Below are 20,048 nucleotides of genomic sequence, written 5' to 3'. Positions count from 1 at the left end.
TATGATTCTCTTATATCATCCATCCCTGTCAAGGTTTAGAATGGAGTACTTGCAAAGCCAAGATGATTGCCGCAAGGGCTCTAGACAACCTTTCTCAGAGATGTGATTGGTTCTGGTTTCATTTCTTTGAGTGAAACATTCAGCTTTTCTTTGAATGTGAGCTTTGAGTCTATCAAAAAAGATAAGCAAGCTATGTAACATAGAGACCCATCTAGAGCTTTCAGTTGCCTTACATACAGGCCACACATGTAGTATATTGCAAAACTGACATTATGTAGCAGATTCAGAGCTGGCCGGAAAAGTTTGGTTCATATTTTTGCTTTGTATATTGATAAAAGAAATGCTGATAACTTTTTAAACAATATTACTATTTTTAGCCTGTCTTTTCTATTTGCCCTGTTTTGTTTCATCTCTTTGCTTTTGCACCAGTTGTGAATTGCTTACTCTTTTATCAGGTGGGAGGGTGGATAGGTGATTTGCCACGTGCTAATTTTGGATACCAGTGCTGTTGATTGCTTACTCTTCAGAAGGGTGACTTGCTTTGCTCCAAGACGAAGAATGTGCCATCAAATTTCTTCAGACATGCTACCTTACTTAGTAAGCCAGTTGAGAACAGATGGAAGCCAGATATGTGGCTGTTGGATTTCCATTAGATACGCTGGCTGGGATTTGTTCCCTGATCAGGCCTGTGATGTGAACATTTCAATTAAAAAGGACCAAATGTCTCAGCATGAATATGATGAAAGCTTTAAATAACTTAGCAAATTTCATCAAAATATCTTGGCATCTTCGTTAGGATCCTATCCAAGTTTGTCTTAAACTTTGTTAATTAGATTGTCTTTAATGCTAGCGAAGGCGTCAGGGACATGGATATCCTATCATGGATTTCTAAGACTGTATGGTATCAGGTAAGTTTAAATGAGTGGTTGATGTTTGACTTCTCAAAAATAACATATATTTTACTTCTTAAACAAGTTAAAGGTTATAAATGGGTTTTTAAAAATCAACCTGGCTAAAAATGAGTTTATACTACACCTGCGTGTTGACAATCTTGACATCCATTTTGTATAATACGACTTTGATCATGGGTTTCAAGTCAGATTTTTGTCCCTTGATATACTGAGCACAAGCAAGCACAGCACACAAGCTGGAATTTTCTGGCCCTCCCGCTGGGGGGATCTTCCAGTCCTGCTGAAGTGAATGGAGCTTTGAATGGCTCGCTGCATATTCTGTCCCACCCTCGCTGTGAAAATTTTACCCAAAGTTTCTGGATATGCGTAATATTGTCATCTCCAAGATTGTCATCTTCAAGGTGTTGGCTACTTATTAATTGCATTTATTATGAAGTGGCGCAATTAACTTTCGAGAAAGGTGTCGGTCATAGAATTGTGCTGCTTTTACAGCTGCAGATTGCTTTTAGTCAAAGAAGGTAGCGGAGAACTGTGAAATGATACATTTTGGTAGGAAGAATCAGGAGAAGTGATGTAAATTTAAAGAGTACAATCCAAAGGATGCAGGAACAAAGATATGGGGAGGGGGGGAACATATGTACACAGATAGTTGAAAGTGGCAGGTAAGATTGCGAGAATAATTATTTTAAAAAAGCTTATGGGATCCTGAGCTTTATAAATAGAGGCGTGGAATGTAAGGACAAAGTTATGATGAACCTTTAGGAAACACAGGTTGTCCTCAACTGGGTATTGTGTCCAATTCTGGGTACTGCACTCTAGAATGATTCCATGGATGAGGGACTTGGTTTATATGGATAGATTACAAAGTTGGGGTTCTTCTTAGAGGAGAGACGATCGAGAGGAAATTTGATAGAAGTGCCCCAAATGGGTCTTCACAGAGTAGCTGGGGCAAAATTGTTCCCGTTATTGTAAGGATCGAGACCAAGAAGGAATGGATTTAAAGGTGATTGGCAAAAGCATCAAAAGTGACACGAGGAGGAAAAAAATGTTTTTACACAGCATTTGGAATCCACTGCCTAAGAATATAATGGAGGTTGCTTTTTGAATGGGAACTTGACAAGACCCAAACAAAAATTTGCAGGGCTATGAGGAAAGGGAGGGGGAATGCATTTAGCTAACTTGTTCGTGCAGAGAACTGACAGACTCAGTAGGCCTCGTTTTGTGTTGTAACCATCCATCAAATGATTTGTCTGACGAGTGCTTTTTTGCTGCTGCAGCATTTTCACTGATATTGCAGAAATATTTGTCAAAGCCAGCTTTATATTTTGTTAATGTTAACAATGAGCGTACTCATTAACATTAACTTTACTTTTGAGAAAGTTGCAAACCTGAATCTTAGAAATTACCTATTTGAACATTTTTCTGGTGGGAAGAGTTGAGGAATTCTCAGCAGAATCAATATCTTTTACATATATGGCTTTAATGTAGACAACTTTCCAAGGCATTTGACAAGCAATATATGCATATAACAGCAATCCATTTCAGGAGATAGTAAGATAGATCATCTCAAACTTGGTCAAGATGATAGATCGTCAGGGTCATCATAAAAAGAGGTGAAAAAAATGACAAAGCAAAGAGCTTTAGAGAGGGAATTCCATGCTTAGACCCATGGCAGTTGAAAACACAACACCAGCAGTGGAGCAATTAAAATTGGAGATACTCAAGAGGCCAGAATTAGAGGGTTGCAGATAGTTTAGAAAGCTGTAGACCTGGAGGAGATTAGAAAGTGGGAGGAACAAGACCATTGAGGGATTTGAAACTACGATAATTTTTAAATGTGGGATTGCCAAACTGGGAGCCACTTTAGTTTATCTAGTAGGGAGGGGTGAACAGGACTTGGAATGAGGGTACAGCATCCCAGGCGTAAATTGGAATAGTTGAGTCTAGAGATAACAAAGGCATAAATGAGAGTTTCAGCAGCAAATGGGCTGAGGCAGAGTCAGGCAATGTTGCAGAGGTATAAGTAGGTGATCTTGGTGATGGCAGGCATATGTGGTTTAAAGCTCATTTGCGACTAAATATGACACCAAGGTTGCAAGTAGTTGCCAGGGAGGGGGCTGGAATCAGTGGCAGAGACTGAAGACGATGGGTTTGACCTTGACGATATTTAGTTGGAGGAAATTTCAATACATCCGACACTAGATATCAGGTGAGCAGTTTGTCAATTTAGAAACAATGAAGGGATTCTGGGGCACTTTGCCGTGCCACATGATTGCTTTTGACTCTAGACATTCACATTTATTTTATGTTTGCATGTGGATAACAAAAGACAGTTAATTTTTAACCTATAGAACAGATTACCTTCTAATGTTTTGTGGTGTTAATATTATTTGCCTTGCTTAAGTCATGGGGTCCGGAATTTATGTTCTGTTACAAACCAGCTTTAAAAAGATAAATTCAAATGCTTTAGTGCAATGAATATATTTGCTTTTGTTTCCAGGAGCCTAAATCCATCACTGATGATTACTTCAGAGAAGTAAATTCACGTCGGTCCCATGAAGTAGTGTTGAAAGAGCAGGAAAAGATGTTCCTGCAAGGCGGACCAGGAGTATATAAGGTAGTGAAGACTGGGCCTTCAGGGCACAACATCAGGAGCTGCCCTAACCTTAGAGGTATCCCCATTGGAATGTTAGTTCTTGGGAACAGAGTCAAGGCATTAGGCGAGGTATGGATTCATGAAAGTGTGTTATTGCAGGTACCAATCAACACATTAGAGCAAATGCTGCAAAACTGATGTCTTCTCAAGCTTTTGCATAATATTATAGGAGGACATCTGGTACTGGTATAATTTCTTCACTTAAAAAAAAACAGGCATTGATGCCTTTGGGTACTGTGAAAAATCATAGAAGCTTTTATACCATGCTTACCAAATTTGGTGATCTGCAGGTGCATACTCTGCTTTTGAGCTGCAAAATCCTATGATTCAACATGACCTGTCGCTTTGATTTACTTTTTTGTACTCTACTCTATACCCTTCAAAAACTATTTTCCGTAACTGATTATAAATCACATTAATCTCACTGACTTTAAATGACAGATTAATAAAATCTCTATTCCTGTGTATTATATAAATTGCTGTAATCATCTCTTGTGTTCTGGCTGTTCCTTTTATAATTTGAAAGCCAAAACCAGGCATCTAAATTTTATGTTATAAGCCAGATTTTATTGAAATTAATTCACAGAGTTTGACATTTTTGTGTATGTAGCTCGTGTCAAATTTATTCTAAATTTAGTAGTAGCAATAAGTAAGTGCAACAGTGAAAACTGTAATTCTCACATTTCAAATCCTGTAGTTATTCTGATCAAATTTTTGTTATCGCAGATCCTTATTATTTCTAACTATGGTATTTTAAGAAGTATTTAAGAATGGTGCATACATGAAAAACAATTCTAACAGATCACAGTCTTAAAAACCAATTGGGCTGGAATTTGCTGAGAAAATAACGGTACGTGAATTGTGCCAACTTTTGTCGATGCACAAATCGGCCAGCAACCTGTGACAAGGAAGAGGTATCCTGTGAATCGCGCTTTGTGAAAATAGCATTTTATTGCCTGCTCTCCAGGGATTTTCTGCAGTTGCTGCATTTGCATACTTAATTGCCCACAGCGCTCGCCACATAGTTAAGCCTAATAATAGTGTTGGCACGCTTTTAATGAAATAATCGCTGATAAAAACAGAAATACTCAGCGGGTCAGGCAACATCTACGGAGAGAAGCTGAGTTGATGTTTAAGGTCAATGATGTTTCGTCAGAACTGAAGAAAGATAGAAATGATAGAAAAGGTAGCAATGTTAAATATTTGAACAATCAAACTCTGTAGGCACCCAAATTCTATTGTTAAATATGAAATGGGACAAAAGTGTCATTTGTATAATAATTAATGACCGCCAACCATTGCCCTCTCTCAAAACTTTGTGCGACCAGTTTATTTCAGTGCGTGTGGTAATTTTTTCATGTAGCTGCGCACATGCAGTATCTTAGAAGCTAAAATTTCCTGAACATCCTGTGCAGTAGCTTCCAGATTGCTGCTTTCCTGCACAAACCTAGCCTACTGGGTCATGTTACTGCCAATCGACCTCTTAACCCAGAACGTGGGCAAGTAAAAATGTGAAGTGTCTGTCCTTTGGGTTGTGATTTGTTGGAGCTGTTGAAAGTGTCAAATTTTCAGTTTTACATTGTTTTCTCCTATGTTTTCTCTTTCTCTCTTGTCCTCCCTTTATTTCTTTTCCTGCACCTAATTTGGTATTGACCACATTCCTCTTTTTCTGTCCTGGACCAGGGATCCAGGGGAATGCTCTGGAAACCTGGCTTTGAATCCCACCAGGGCACTTGGTGGAATTTGAATTAAAAGTCTAATTATGACCATGAAACCAAAAGCCCATCTGGTCCACTAATGTCCTTTTGGGGAAGGAAATCTGTCGTCCATACCTGGTGTGGTCTACATGTGACTCCAGATTCACAGCAATATGACTGACTCTTAAACGCCCTCTGAAATGGCCTACCAAACCAGCCACTTGAGGACAATTAGGGATGGGCAATAAATGCTAGCCCAGCCAATGAAACAAGGTGCCTTGAATGAATAAAAGCAAAGGTACACAGTTGATTCCATTGTCCACCCAAGGCCCCAAGTGCCCTGTTGTCCTTGCAACACATCAGTTCACACTTCCAGCAACTTGCAGGGTAAAAACATTTTGAGCTAAAAGTTGCTGGAAAACGTCTGAACTAACCATCATGCCGTGAAATTCCCTGCTCCAGCAAATTCCAGCTCATTGTGTTTAAATTCAGAGTAGTCTTTTAGCAGTGAATGGTTAAAATTTCAGAAATTCAATAAGCTATCACAATTCAAATTTGTTTCATTAAGTATTCAGTATTTTTGTTTATATCACATATTGTAACCATTTGTAGGTTACAGAGGGTCTTTCCAAGTAATTCTGAGCTGGAACAGCTAAGGCATTTTAAATTCTGAGATGTAAAATATTTAAATAATCTCAACTCTGCAGACACCCAAATTCTACTATTAAATATGGAGCGGGACAAAAAGTGTCATTTGTATAACAGGTGGCAAATCATGAGGGCACGTGGATCCAACTTGATAAGAACAGTATGGTGGAATTCTGTGAAAGTGGTGATGGTGAAGCTTGGTCCTTGGCCAGAGACCGAGGTGGTAACCAGTACCTCAGACATGAAGAAGGTAGGTGCTCATAATTCATTCAATTGCTTCATACAGAATAGTTCTGTTCACAGTAGTATTTTCAAAAAATTATCTAAATTGATAGCTAAAACTGGATCCTTCATTATGATCTTGCACATAATGATACAAAATGAATCTCATGCAGTGCCACTTGAAATAACTAGCCCGTTGAAATTATTTTCTTGTTGTGATCTTTAGTTTGAACTTTATGCTCAAAGACATTGGGTTCTCCATTTTTGCGTTTGCTTCCATATAACATAGTTTTACACAGGAATTTTAAAAAAATTCTCATGAAGACCTTGTAGCAGTTGCCCCGTCTCCAGTCTGTTATCAGTTACTTAGTTATGTATACCTTCGTTTCTGCTGACAGCTACAAGGTTAGGATGCTGTTGTTCTTTTAGCTGTCCTGTTCGCTCCGGTACTACAGCAGAACTGCCAGTGTTTCCCAGAGGATCAATGACGGTCCTCCTTTAGCAGTGGGGATCCCACCAGGAACGCACCATATATATTCAGCCAGTCATGTAGCAAGGAGATTGGTTGCTGTTGGTGAGACTGGAACAGAAGCCAAAACTCATGCACTGCTTGGACCTCTGTCTGGAAGGGGTTAATCTCAGTGTTTTACCTTAGACAGAGATTTTGTGGGAATGTGTTCTATAAACAGTGATTTAATCATTGAATTGAAACTCACTATTCAAGGTCTGCATACCTGAATGGGTATGTCATGAGTGTAGAGTCTTCCATTCTTTTGGTAGAGTTGCTTAAAGGCACCAACATCCTAGATTAGGAGTTACTGCAGTTTAAGGATGTCTGATCATGATGGAGTAGGCAGCAGAATCACCCATAGTTCTGCAGTGGACACCTTTGGAAACTGACCCTGCAGTTGGTAACTTCATAGGATCCTTAGTGTAGAAGGAGACCATTCAGCCCATTCAGTCTGCACTGACTCTCTGACAGAGTATCTTACCCAGGCCCTCTCCCCACCCTATACCTGTAACCCCACACATTTACCATGGCTAATACACCTAACCTACACATCTTGGGATACGAAGGGGCAATTTTATCATGGCCAAAATTGTTACCATTTAAGGCTGTGAAGTGTAATGTTTTTTCCTATATAGAGAACATCCCACAGCCTGCATTGCTGCCTACCAGGTGAAATGATGTAATTTGTTTACCACTTGTTTTTGTTACCAGTATGAATGAGTAAAAGAATCGACAGGTTTTGTTTCAAGATTGCCCTAATTTGTTCAAGTCAGGGCATGCTGCCTTTGGGTGTGTCTCACTGAGTAAATATGTTAGATAAATAAAGAGTGCAAACCAAATTTATAAAATTGTCCTTTGGCCTCAAATGCAAAACTCTTTTCCCAATATGAACTTGCTTTTAAGGTTGTCCAAAGCTCATCCATCTGTCAAAAAGTGTAGGACCCCAAAGCACCAGCTGAATTGTTTCTTTGCTCTATAATGGCTGTTCTTTCCCCCTTCTCTTTACCCACCATTCTTCTAGCCAGAAGGTATTCTGGGTTGATTCTAACCCCAAACATTTTTTTGAAAATGAAACGCTACAGAAAAAAGGCCAGTATTACGCTTAATAAATTTTGACCCCCCAAATGCAAATGAGTTTTTAAACGAGCTAAGTTGTTCTCATTTAATTCACAATTTTTGCAAAAGCCATTAAAATCGTTTTCTTTGACAGAGCAACTACTATTGGATCAAGCACCTCAGACACCTCCTCCCAGTCCTTTCACTGCTCCCGCCTTCAACAGGAGTGCAAGTGGCAACAACTCTCAAGGATTTGACTACAGCCTTGCAAATGCCAAAGGTGTGTAAACATCATTGTTTATTTAATTGGAGGGAATCCACATTCTGTGAATTTTGCACTGCCTTGTTTTTGTTGCTGTGGCCTAAGTTTATTTTCAGTGTTGTTAGGCTACATAATAGGAAATATTTGGATGTTTAGAAATAAAAATTAGAAGTTAGTCTCTGATCCTGCTCCTTTTGGTTTTATTAAATGCAGTAGGCATTTCTGTAACACAAGTATGAAGTAGCTTCTATAAATATGCTTATTGATATAAAACCTTTAAACTCTGGAATTTCCTCCTTCAACTTCTCCACCTCCCTAACCCTCTAACCTTGAAGGTGCTCCTTAAAACCAACCTCTCTGACCAACCTTTTGGTTGTCTGCCCTAAATCTATCTCCTTATATGGCTCTGTGACAAATTTCATTTTATAATGCTCCCCTGAAGAACCTTGGGACATTTTATTACATTAAGGGCTAAGGTGCTACATAAACACAAGTTGTTTTGTAACTCCAAAAGATGGAAGGATTCACTGTAGTGTGAACCTAAAAGATTTAAGCAAAATGATTTCAGCATGAGAAGAATAGACACATATGTCAATTTTCTTTTAAGTTGGTTTCATTTTTTTTTTCAAAATTGGCTTCCCTTCACTTTTATACTCTGCCATCTGCTGGCTGTCATTTTAGAGATCCATTTCTTAGGATTTTCTGTGATGGTGGAATTATCGAAAAGATTGTGGCCAGTTGTGTAAGCAGCTGACTTTCTGTGACTGCAATCGGGCATCTGAGTGCCCCAAAGCATTAAATTTTTCCCACTTCTCCTTATTGAAGAACATCTCTGTTTGGCTCATCAAGTTGTTGGTATTGTTCCTTTATTCATAGGCGTCGCTGGCTGGCCAGCATTTATTGCCCATCCCTAGTTGCCCTTGGAGGGCAGTTGAGAGTCAACCACATTCTGTTTCCTACTATTCAGTGGTAAATCCTTTATGCTGCCCTTTGAAGTATTTGCAAGTCTTGGGGCACCACGTGAAGTCCAAATAGTTTATTGGAAGAATGTTTTCACATCTTGGTTGCAATGTTACAGAACAGCAAAAAGCCAAAAGCTTCTTTAAATATCATAGAAGACTGAAGAGCTTTGGAATGTCAAGGGTGACCTCAACTGTTTTAATTTGGTTTAAGATGAGTGCAGTATATGTGTCAGAAATAATTCTAAAGGAAATTTTTGGTTTATTGGGCCTAAAACTGATAACTCTGATTAGAGTTATCTTCATTCTATTCTTTTGAGGTGAGAGATTGGAAAGTGGGAAAGGCTTCTGACAAACTGAGTGGCATAATTAATGCCATAACTTAATGACTGCAGAAAATAATACTACAGTTCAATATTGTAGAGCCAGTGTAAATCAACCATACTTGACATACACATCATTTATATTTGATATGTTGTGGCTGGCATCAAAATGGATTCCTGCCACTTAGCTGCCAGTGTCTAAATTTTCACCAGATTCATGTTTGTTTTTATGTAGTTAGTAAGTTGTTTGGTTTTATCCTAAAAGTACTTTAATGCTGGTCTCAAATTATCACAGGTGTTAAACTGGAGTTAAACCAATCAGGAAATCTAAACGCTCATGCCCAGTTCCAGTACAAAGATAAAATTTTGAGTTCATGACCAGTTGAAAATGAAATCCTGCTCACTCTTTTGAAGCAGGAAATTACCTGGAATGAGTGTACGAGATATGGAGCTTCCTGACTCGTATTAACTAGCATTATGGAGCAATCCTTCAAAGCCTTTAATTTGCCAAAGCATTTTTCAAGGCAAACATTGAGAATTCAGTGATGTTTTACTTGCATGGACTTTGAGTCAAATTGTTGATGTGCTATTTTCGATCATTTCTCATTCACTGCAGTGGCTTCCATTTTGTGTTAAAAAAGCAATTGAACCACTAGTAAATTGAGAACATTGCATTAATGAAGTTTTATGCTAAATTTATCCCAATTTTCTCTCTTAAAGATGAAATGACTACAGACCTTGATTTGGGGTCCTTCACGGAGCCTGGTAAGTGGGGGAACGTTGTGGTCGGATATGTTATGGCATATACATTTGTTTTTCTGTATTCAAGTAAAGCTAGGAAGAAATACTGCCTAACTGTAACAAGGTAATATTTTCCATTCTCCTTCCAAAACAATGCTTGTTTCTTTGCTAATTCAATGGAATCTGTTGAGCTTCATTTGTCCAGTAACATTGTAAAATTAAGAGTACAACACAGTGCTCAAAACTCATGTTGAAATTTAAGTAATTTGAATAATGTAGTTTTTGTATCTCATTTTGTATCTCAAAACATTCTTAAACAGTCTACATTTTCACCTTGGCACATTTGAGCAGTCTAATCACTTGGCCTGAAATGTTCTCTATTAGTTGGCTTCCAGAATGATTGAACTGTAATATAAAGATTTTATTTTTGTCTGCTATTTATGGAAAATAGTTCAAGGAAATTCATGCAGCTAGTTGTGCATTCATCAAGATTTGAGCATCTCAATCGTGCGTAAAATAGCTGTCAAACACCTGAATAACTTTATTGCACCCCAGTATGCTGCCTTTTTGCTCTGTTTAATTTTATTTTTAAGTTCCTTCAAGGATAGAATGATAGAATCCCTACAGTGCTGAAGAAGGTCATTTGGCCCATTGCGTCTGCACTGACCCAGGCCCTATCCCCATAACCCCACATATTTATCCCACTCACCTACATATCTTAAGACACTAAGGGACAATTTAGCATGGCCAATCCACCTAACTTGCACATCTTTGGACTGTGGAAGAAAACCGGAGCACCCGGAAGAAATTCGTGCAGACATGGGGAGAATGTGCAAACTCCACATTGTCACCCAAGTAAATTGTGTTCCTTTTCCTTGTTAATGATCTCTATCCTGGATAAAACAAGAGTCTTAACTGACATATTTTTGGACCAAGTACCACTTTAAAACTGCCCACTCAGCTCTGCAGGAAATCCTCGGGTTGATTGCTTAACAATACTTGGAATGCTTATTTTTTTACTTTTTTCTTTATCGAGAAGCAGTGAACCTGTGTTTCACACTTCCTTCAGGGCAGTATGGTTTAAAATTCAAGAGCTGCTGAGGCCCTGGTGGAGCCTGAAAACATTCTATTTCTATAGAGCATTTCTTCACCTTGCATTCGGAAATCAATTATTTGCCAAACCCATTCTTGGTCAGACTTGGTTTGACTACTTGTATCTATTTGGCCCAAATGTTTTATGAGGCACTTTTCCAGATGTTGAGCATCTTCAAATCCCTCCGAATGATTTTTTGGGGGTGTGAAGGAGGAGGGTCTCTTTAACACCAATCTCCAGTAAATACAAGAAGTTTGTGGTAAAGACCAGCATAATAGATCTTCTGAACCAAAGTATGCAGTCTCACCTTCTGAAAATTTTCAGGCTTTTTAAGATGAATTTTCAGTCATTGTCCTGAAACAACAGAAGCTTGGCAAAGGCCTTGTCCAAAATAAGCACTTTGCACACCAGAGAACAAGTTCAGGTAACAGATTCCTCCGGCTCTCTTAAAAATGAAGGATATAGTGGGGATCAAATTCTCTAAGCCAGCTGTTTTTTAGGGGCCATAAAGCCAATTATAAGCCAGAATTTAACCAGAGAATTTTATGGCACAATGGCTTTAGAAGTGGATCTTCAGCCACTTGAGCAGTGATGCTATTCCTTGACCTCAAAGTTCCCAAACTTTTTAAGGGTCTTTGGATGTGTACTGCAGGCAATGCTTGAACTAGGACATCAAGGTTACTGTTAAATATACTTGTAGCAGGGTTATTTCAAGTAAATCCGTCTAGGGATGTACACGACTGGGGATGCTCCTTCGCTGGAGTAATTTTGTAGGTTGAACCAAGCTTCTTGAACAGCTGACTTTCCTTTGGTGCTGTAAGAGTTTCACGAATGCCAGGAGATGGGTTTTATTTTTGGTCCAAATTATTGAGAGGTACTCTGTCCAATCCTGTACTCGAAGTTCTTCTTTTAAAGTATAAACAAAATTAGCTTTAAGATCATCAGGTAGTTTGGCTTATCAGACAGAATATACCTCCAGGATAATTGCTTCCATTTTTGCAATTCATTCACAAACTTAGGAAATGTTGAAATACACTATTTGTGCACAATTTCAATAAAAGTTTTAAACTAATTTTTGCATCCAAGATATGAGCAGGGTTGCATTTCTGTGGCAGCAGTCTACTTGTGTCTGTCTTCATTTACACTCCTCTTACACATCACAGGACCACATGTTGATGACTGAGCTTTCCACTTTATTTGAACATTCTATTTTTTTAGCAGTTTGTGGAGATCTGTTTCATCTGCAGTGCAGCCTTATATTATGTAGATGTCCATTTTCTAACTCCCACATGATAGCAAATGCCCCAAGTGCCAAAAAGTCTGCACATCCCGAATCTGTCTCAAAAACCATCTTCGACTCCTGGAAGACAATTCTTCCTACTAGAGATAGTCAATAATATATTTTCAACATCTCTGGGAATTACCCTTCCTCAGAACCGAATTTGAAATTCTGAGTGGTGACTCTTCATTGAGGGGTGGAGAATGTGTGCATTCCTCTGTGCCCTGGAAATAATTCTCAACCAAGAGTTTCTTGAAGTGGTGAAGCATCTTCCCTGAGTAAATGCTGTATCAAGCTGAGTATCAATATGTCAGTGATGGCAAACTAGAATTGGGATGGGAGCGCCACAGTCTTGGGGGTAAAAAGAAATTGACGTCCATTGTTCACAGGTCTGAAGCATTTGAAAATGGAATGTGTAAGAGCTATGGGGAAAGGCTAGGGAGTGAGACGAGCTGAATCCTTGTAGAAAGCTGACACAAACATGACCAGCCAAGTGGTCATTCCCTGTGCAATCGCCATTCGATGATTCAGTGTAGGAACCCTGAAGGAAAGCCTGACAGAAGAATCGCAAGGACTTTGAAAGAAGCTGTCTTTACCCAATTATCAAATCTCTCCTGAGTTAGCAGGTTAGTTAGAAGAGAGACGCTCATCTGAGCATTGGCAAACAGCAGATCCTATTTCTGAAACTGGCTACTGTGGAAACTTGGAAAAGATCAGCATCTGTCTTTCATTGAAATCCGCCCAAGAATTACAAAATTTCCCACAGCAGAATACTCCTATAATAGTACTTTTGATGGATGTTCATGAATTCTGTTTACAAGATTATAACGTTCCATTAGCTCAGGGACACTTGATGCTTTGTTCCTGTTATTGCACCTCAAAAGAGTAGAATGAGTGGAATCCATGCTGAACTTTGAACTTAATCCAGTACTAAGGTTTCAAGGCAAAGGTGATAATGCAAGAATATTGCTACTTTTGAGCGTATCTATTTTGAAAAGTAGTCTTCCAGATTTATGGGAATTACGTTAATACAGTGTATCCCTAGATTTTAGAAATGATAGTCCACTTACACTAGTCATGAAGAATTGTCACACAACTGCTTTGAAAGCTGGTATCCAACAATTGAGGCCAGATTATATGTTGTGATTCATTCACTACGTGTGTTTTTAACTTGCTGGATAATTGTGGGGTAGCATGAAAATTAGTTTCATGTTCCTCAGACTTTCATGCCAATGTAATATCATTGGAAGATATCAATTGAGGGAGTTAAGGAACCAAACCTAGTCTTACTTAATTTTGCCTGCTACAGGTGACCAGCTGAGTGCCATACTGAATACCATTCAGTCACAGCCTTTTCTTCCAGCTTCTAGCGTCTTTGGTCAAGCTGCAAAGCCTTCCTCTTCCCTTGTTCACAGCCCATTTGTGTTTGGACAGCCCCTTTCCTTGCCGCAGTCTCAACCACAGCTTCTGAGTAAGTCTGTCTGTCTCACCTGCCTAACATATTCCATCCTGTTGCTTTACTATTATGGTTCTCTTGACTCTCTTCCATCAGTAGAATACTATAGTAAATTACATTTTGTACACCAATTTTAAAGTATTTTTCTTTTGATGCAGATTTTACAGCATTTTGTTACTTGATAGTAACTTGTGCAAACTGGGATGCTCCTTACAATTATCAATGTTTTTTTAACAAATGGTTGGTTCCATTGCATTAGCACTGACTGACAAAACGCCAACATGTGCTGAATTGTCAGAAGTAAAAACAGAAACAAAACTACCAAGTTTTATCTCATTTCAAAACATAGAGCTGACTTTTTTTTAAAACTTGTAAATGTATCTGTAAATAGCTTCTTTGCTAATTCTTGCTGCTGAAGCGTTTCTGTCATTGAATCTTTGCTGCTTATCTGCCACTGTCTTCCTCTGTAGACACTTCATCACGCAGCCTTGCTTCACGTGAGCGCTCATACAAAAGTAATAGTCCCTCAGGCCCTGGGTCAGGTGTCTGCTCTGTGTCTCTGAAGTCAAAGGGTGGGTATGCATGTAGTGATGAAAAAAACATCTGATTATGTGACTGTTGGACTCCTGCAGAGGATAACAGTGCTGCTTTTGCTCTTGCTTATAAATTCATGTTGACATGCATTTCATTTTTTTATCCACTTCGTGGTCAGTGTTTTGATAACCGTGCAGAATGATTTATTGTTTCATACACTGGTTCCTCCAAAAGCCTTTGGACCTAAGTGTTTCACTAGTTTGTACTGCAGAGCTGAACTGTTTTTTTCCAAAAAGTTCTTGAGACTCTTGAGGGTGTTCCAGTCAGTTTAGAAATTTTTTTGAGTTTGTCACAGTGGTTAGCACTGCTGCCTCTCAACGCCAGGGGCCCAGGTTCAATTCCAGCCTTGGCTGACTGTGTGGAGTTCGTATGGTCTCCTTGTGTCTACGTGGGTTTCCTCTGGGAGCTCTGGTTTCCTCCCACAGTCCAAAGATATGCAGGTTAGGTTGATTGGCCATGATAAATTGTTCCTTAGTGTCCCAAGATGTGTAGGTTAGGGTAGGGGGGTTAGCAAGGTAAATATGTGGGGTTACGGGGGCAGGGCCTGAGTGGGATTGTTGTCGGTGCAGACTCAATAGGCCCAATTGGCCTCTTTCTGCACTTTAGGGATTCTATGATAACTTTCAATGATCTCTTATTTGGAAACTTTTGGGGCAATCTGATAGTTTGTTGCAGTTAGTGAAAGCTTAAATATATTTTATACTGAAATATCGTGTTTCTTTCCTTCACTTAAAAGTTGGAGATCCCACTTTACCATTTTCGTATGTGACTTAAGGAATGGGGATAATACAGAAGCCTAACCAAGGCAATTTGTTTTTTTAATGCAAAGTTATACAGACTGAGACTTTTCCATCATGGCTAATCCACCTAACCTACACATCTTTGGAAACTAAGGGGCAATTTAGCATGGCCAATCCACATAACCTGCACGTCTTTGGACTGTGGGAGGAAACCGGAGGAATCCCACGCAGACACAGGAAGAACGTGCAAACTCCATCCAGACAGTAACAGGAGGCTGGAATCGAACCCGGATCCCTGACACTGAAGCAGCAGTACTAACCACTGTGCCACCCTAACTGCCTTGGTGTTCATAGCTTTATTTTTGTTTATTTTCATTATAATGCTAACAATGACTGCACCCCTTTTATTGTTGTTTCTTTGCAATTGCGGTCTTAAATCAGAAGAACAGCTAATTATTTGAGAGGTGTGGACTGAGATGCATTCTATTCCTTACTGTTATAAGAGAGTTGGGAAATAATCTGTATATTAAATTTATTTAAAATACCGTACCTGAGGAATATTGTTGCAATTCCATCCATCTACGCAGCTGGACAATGGAAAATATAATGAAGTAGGTTGTCTTTGTTCTGAAGATAAAGTAGTAAATGACTGACTGTCTCCAAAATGTTGTTTTCAGGTGATAAAGGAAACATTGTAATATCTGGAAGACCATCTGGAAACTTTGATTTGTCCTGTAAGCACAAAACTGAAAATCGATTGCAAAAAATTGAATGTCGGATCAGCAAAGCTGCTGTAGAACAAACAAAGACAAAAAATGCAGAAAACTTGTCTGCAAGTGAATCCCTCATGCTTAAATCAGACACTGCCAAATTGCGATCAGACTCTCATAGTAGATCACTTTCTCCAAACCATAACACATTGCAGTCACTAAAAACAGATGAAAAGACCGCTGCTGGGCTAAGAGCAGAGTCGCCAACACCAGGGTCACGGTCAACGTTGTCAAAGCAGAAGTTATCATCTGGGAAAGGCAGCCCATCAAGTCCCAATTCTCCAAGGCCATCTTCTCCTCATGAGAGGAACTTAATTCATAAAGCTAACACAACGGCAAAAATAAGATTGGATCCACCACGCGAGAGATCAAAATCTGACTCGTACACTTTGGACCCTGATACAGTTCGTAAGAAAAAGGTTCCTCTAATGGAGCCTTTAAGAGGGCGGTCAACTTCACCAAAACCAAAAGTACTACCCAAGGAGGCAAAAACTGCCACCAACAGTGAGAACAGGACACCTTCCCCCCAAGTAGTTCAAGAAAATCTTCATAGTGAGATAGTTGCGATTTGTACATCTAGTACTCTAACAACAACCAGTAATTCAGACGCAGTCTCTGAAAATATAGCTGAAATGCAAAACCCTGATGACTCCTCTCCAAAGGTCCATTTCAGCATTGGAAAGGCTCCACCCAAAGAAGAGCAAGAAACTAGATCATCCCCTAAGATGAGTCGTAAGAGTACTGGCAGACACACAAGACCCAAGAAGGAAAAAATGGGAACCATTTTCAAGGACGAGAGTAATTCAACTGTCGAGCCACCAAAACAAGCAATGTCTCCATCTGTCGCCGAATGTGCCCGTGCGGTATTTGCAGCTTTCCTATGGCATGAAGGGGTTGTCCATGATGCAATGGCATGTTCATCTTTCTTGAAGTTCAATCCTGACCTCAGTAAAGAATATGCACCAATGAGAAGCAGCCTTCACAGCCAGCAAGGCATGGAAGAGCGAGAGACCAAATTAAAGAATAGGCATTCATTGGAAATATCATCTGCTCTAAATATGTTTAATATTTCTCCTCATGGTCCAGACATATCTAAAATGGGTAGTATTAACAAAAATAAGGTGCTCTCAATGCTCAAGGAACCCCCACTGCCAGAGAAAAATGAAGATGGAAAAGCAGATTCAACAGCCTATGAAACTTTGAGCCATCATTCCATAAAGAGTCGGTCCTCTTTGCCTCTTACTTTGCAGCACCTTGTTGCCTTTTGGGAAGATATCTCGATGGCAACCATAAAAGCAGCCACTCAGAACATGATATTTCCCAGCCCTGGTTCGAGTGCTATACTGAAGAAAAAAGAGAATGAAAAAGACAGCAAAAAGAGTAAGAAAGAAAAGAAGAAAAAAGACAAAGCAGAGGCGAGACCCAGAGGAAATCTCTTTGGAGAAATGGCACAGCTCGCAATGGGAGGCCCCGAGAAGGACACGATATGTGAACTGTGTGGCGAATCCCATCAATATCCTGTAACATATCACATGAGACAAGTTCACCCAGGTAACTAATTCATTTCTTTCTTTCTTCCAGTTAAAAAGATCATATGTATCTACCGCTTGAGTAATTTGCTTTTTATTTATCTTAACATTGTATTCACATTAGTACACCCTGGTTTTGGGGTTCAACTCAAAAGGAGTTCAAATGAACAAAAATGGCAAATTGTCATCCATTTTATGTATAATAACATCTGATCAGCTTTTGCTCTTTTTTTGCTCAGTTGCCAATAAGTTTGAAGATTAATTCATTCAGAATATATCTGCTTCACTATGGAATGTTCAAACTAAGCTCTAACCTGAAATTCAATAGAAGCTTTTGATTGTGTTTCTTATTTTCAACTGGCTTTTTTTTCTGGCTGTCCGCTTTCTTACATTCTGAAAGTATTGACTCTTGCTGACATATACTTCCATAGATGCAGTCAGCCCTCTGTTAACTCCCTCTGGAGGTGGTGGCAAGGCGGAAGGTCTAAAATATAAGGATTGGGCAATGCAGCCCAATTCCTGAGACTCCCCCCGTCTAAGCCTCAGTTTTAAAGTTTGAAATGCAGAAATCGCTCCCCAAAATCCTCCAAAACAGCAGGTAGGGCATAATTAAAATAGCAAAGTCATAGCACTGAATTAACAGTGTGTGCAGACTATGCCCGAACTGCAGAAATGCTGGCAGCTGAACCAAGCTGCTGATTCTTCAAGGTAAGTGACTTATTGATCAGGAGGAGCAAGATTGTTTCCCCCCCCCGCCCCGATTTCCAAACTCCTCGAGGCTAGCCTCCGCCCATTCACCCCATTTGCCAGGGACTGCCCCCATTGGTTCCTGGCTGCAACCTCCTGCTACTGATCTTTTTCACCCACTGGTTAAGTGATCTGACAATATGGCTGGGCCTGCATCCACTGGAGTTTAGAAGATTGAGAGGTGATCTTGTTGAAACATCTAAGCTCCTGACGAGATGTGTCAGGGTGGATGCTGAAAGCATGTTTTCCCATGTGGGAGAGACTAGAACCAGGTTTAAAAATAAGGGGCTTTCCATTTAAGACAGATGAGAAAAGCTTTTGTGGATCTTTGGAATTCTCTTATCCAGAATGTGGTGGAAGCTGTGTCGGAGGTAGATAGATTATTGACTAACAAGGAGATCAAAGGTTATTGGGGCAGTGCAATGTGGCGTTGAGGCTACAATTGAATCAACTATGATTTTATTGAATGGCAGAGCAGGCTCAAGGGGCCAAATGGCCCATTCCTGCTCTGAGATCATATATAGGATCTTTCTTCCCTGACTATCCTGAGAACTACTTCATTGTTCTTGTGTTCTCTCCAACTGACTCGCTCCATCCTGCTCCAGAACCACATTTCGCAAATTTCTAATCTCTGGGTATCCACTTTTCTCAAGGTCCATGTTTCAACACTCCTATGACTGGACACTTCAAATCTCAGTCTTGAGCAAGCTCCCACAAAAAAAACAATGAGTTAATGACCAGATAATCTGTTTTAGTGATATTGACTGATATTGGCCAGGCCACTGGGAACAATTCCCCAGCTCGTCCGAAGGAATCTTTTACATCCAGCAGAGCAGATGGAACCTTGATGTAATGTCTCATCTGAAAGATAACTTCTCCATGGATTACACTCTCAGAATTGCAGCAGTCCCTCAGTACTGCGTTGGAGTGATAGCTTTGATTTTTGTGAGAATAACAACCCTGCATTTGCAACGTTGCTTAATAAAACCAAAGATCCCACGTGTTTTTTAGCAGCCTTCCCAACTTGCCTGGCTACCTTCAAAAATTTCTGTACATACAGCCCCAGGACTCTGTTCCAGCACCCCTTTAAAATCATACGATTTAGCTCATATTGCTTCTCATTCTCTTAAATACATTTTGGTTAAAATGTATTTAACACATCAGTGTTACATTTCATCTGCCATGTGCTTTACCCATTTCCCCAGTGTGTCCCCCTAATACCTGTTACAATCTGTCTTGTGATTATCACCAATTCTATATAGATAGTTGAACTGCCACTAAATTTGACAGCCAAAGAATATGAAAATCCACTTTTTGTTCGATCTATAAGAGTGTTTTCTGTTTCCGTTTGCAAAAGGTTGTGGTCGCTATGCTGGAGGACAGGGCTACAATAGCATTGGTCACTTCTGCGGCGGTTGGGCAGGGAACTGTGGTGATGGAGGAGTTGGAGGAAGCACCTGGTATCTTGTATGTGATCGTTGCAGAGAAAAATATCTCAGGGAGAAACAAGCTGCAGCTCGTGAGAAGGTACGTACGTACTCCTTTGAACATTAAAATTAACTCCCATACCCAGTAAAGGCAATCTGAGCAGCAGATTGTGGACTGATACCTCACCATGTTAGTTCAAATTGCACAGCTTGATTCCTACGTGGATTGGGTTTCAATTCAGGTGGAAATTACCCAGTGAGGGGTGTTGTTTGAGCTTTATGGAGCATTGTAATTCTCTGATTTTTAGGCACTCTTATCTCACTAAGTGTACTGTTCCTGAGCAAATTTATGAATCTGCGCAATTTTGTACATGTTCCACTTTTGGAACATGTACAAAATTGTGCAAGGGGCAGTATGGTGGTTAGC

General features: G+C 39.7%; 1 protein-coding gene across 24 annotated transcripts in view; it reads left to right on the top strand.

Moving 5' to 3' along the window:
• The window catches only part of mycbp2 (MYC binding protein 2), a 174,870-nt gene that overhangs the window by 113,228 nt on the left and 41,594 nt on the right, over window positions 1-20,048 (top strand). For 7 of the 24 annotated variants that reach the window (XM_078221603.1, XM_078221597.1, XM_078221602.1 and 4 more), the window contains 8 exons: window positions 3,412-3,636; window positions 6,030-6,162; window positions 7,856-7,981; window positions 9,966-10,010; window positions 13,668-13,829; window positions 14,285-14,386; window positions 15,826-17,469; window positions 19,552-19,721. In XM_078221603.1, the coding sequence (XP_078077729.1) occupies window positions 3,412-3,636; window positions 6,030-6,162; window positions 7,856-7,981; window positions 9,966-10,010; window positions 13,668-13,829; window positions 14,285-14,386; window positions 15,826-17,469; window positions 19,552-19,721 (2,607 nt within the window). The remainder of the gene's footprint in view (window positions 1-3,411; window positions 3,637-6,029; window positions 6,163-7,855; window positions 7,982-9,965; window positions 10,011-13,667; window positions 13,830-14,284; window positions 14,387-15,825; window positions 17,470-19,551; window positions 19,722-20,048) is intronic. The other 17 variants (XM_078221613.1, XM_078221619.1, XM_078221614.1 and 14 more) reach the window with 6 other exon arrangements.

The sequence above is a fragment of the Mustelus asterias genome, chromosome 10 (genome assembly GCF_964213995.1).
Source record: "Mustelus asterias chromosome 10, sMusAst1.hap1.1, whole genome shotgun sequence".
Taxonomy (NCBI): Eukaryota; Metazoa; Chordata; class Chondrichthyes; order Carcharhiniformes; family Triakidae; genus Mustelus; species Mustelus asterias.
Note: the sequence above shows the minus strand (reverse complement) of the source record. Positions and strands in the feature narration are given on the sequence as shown.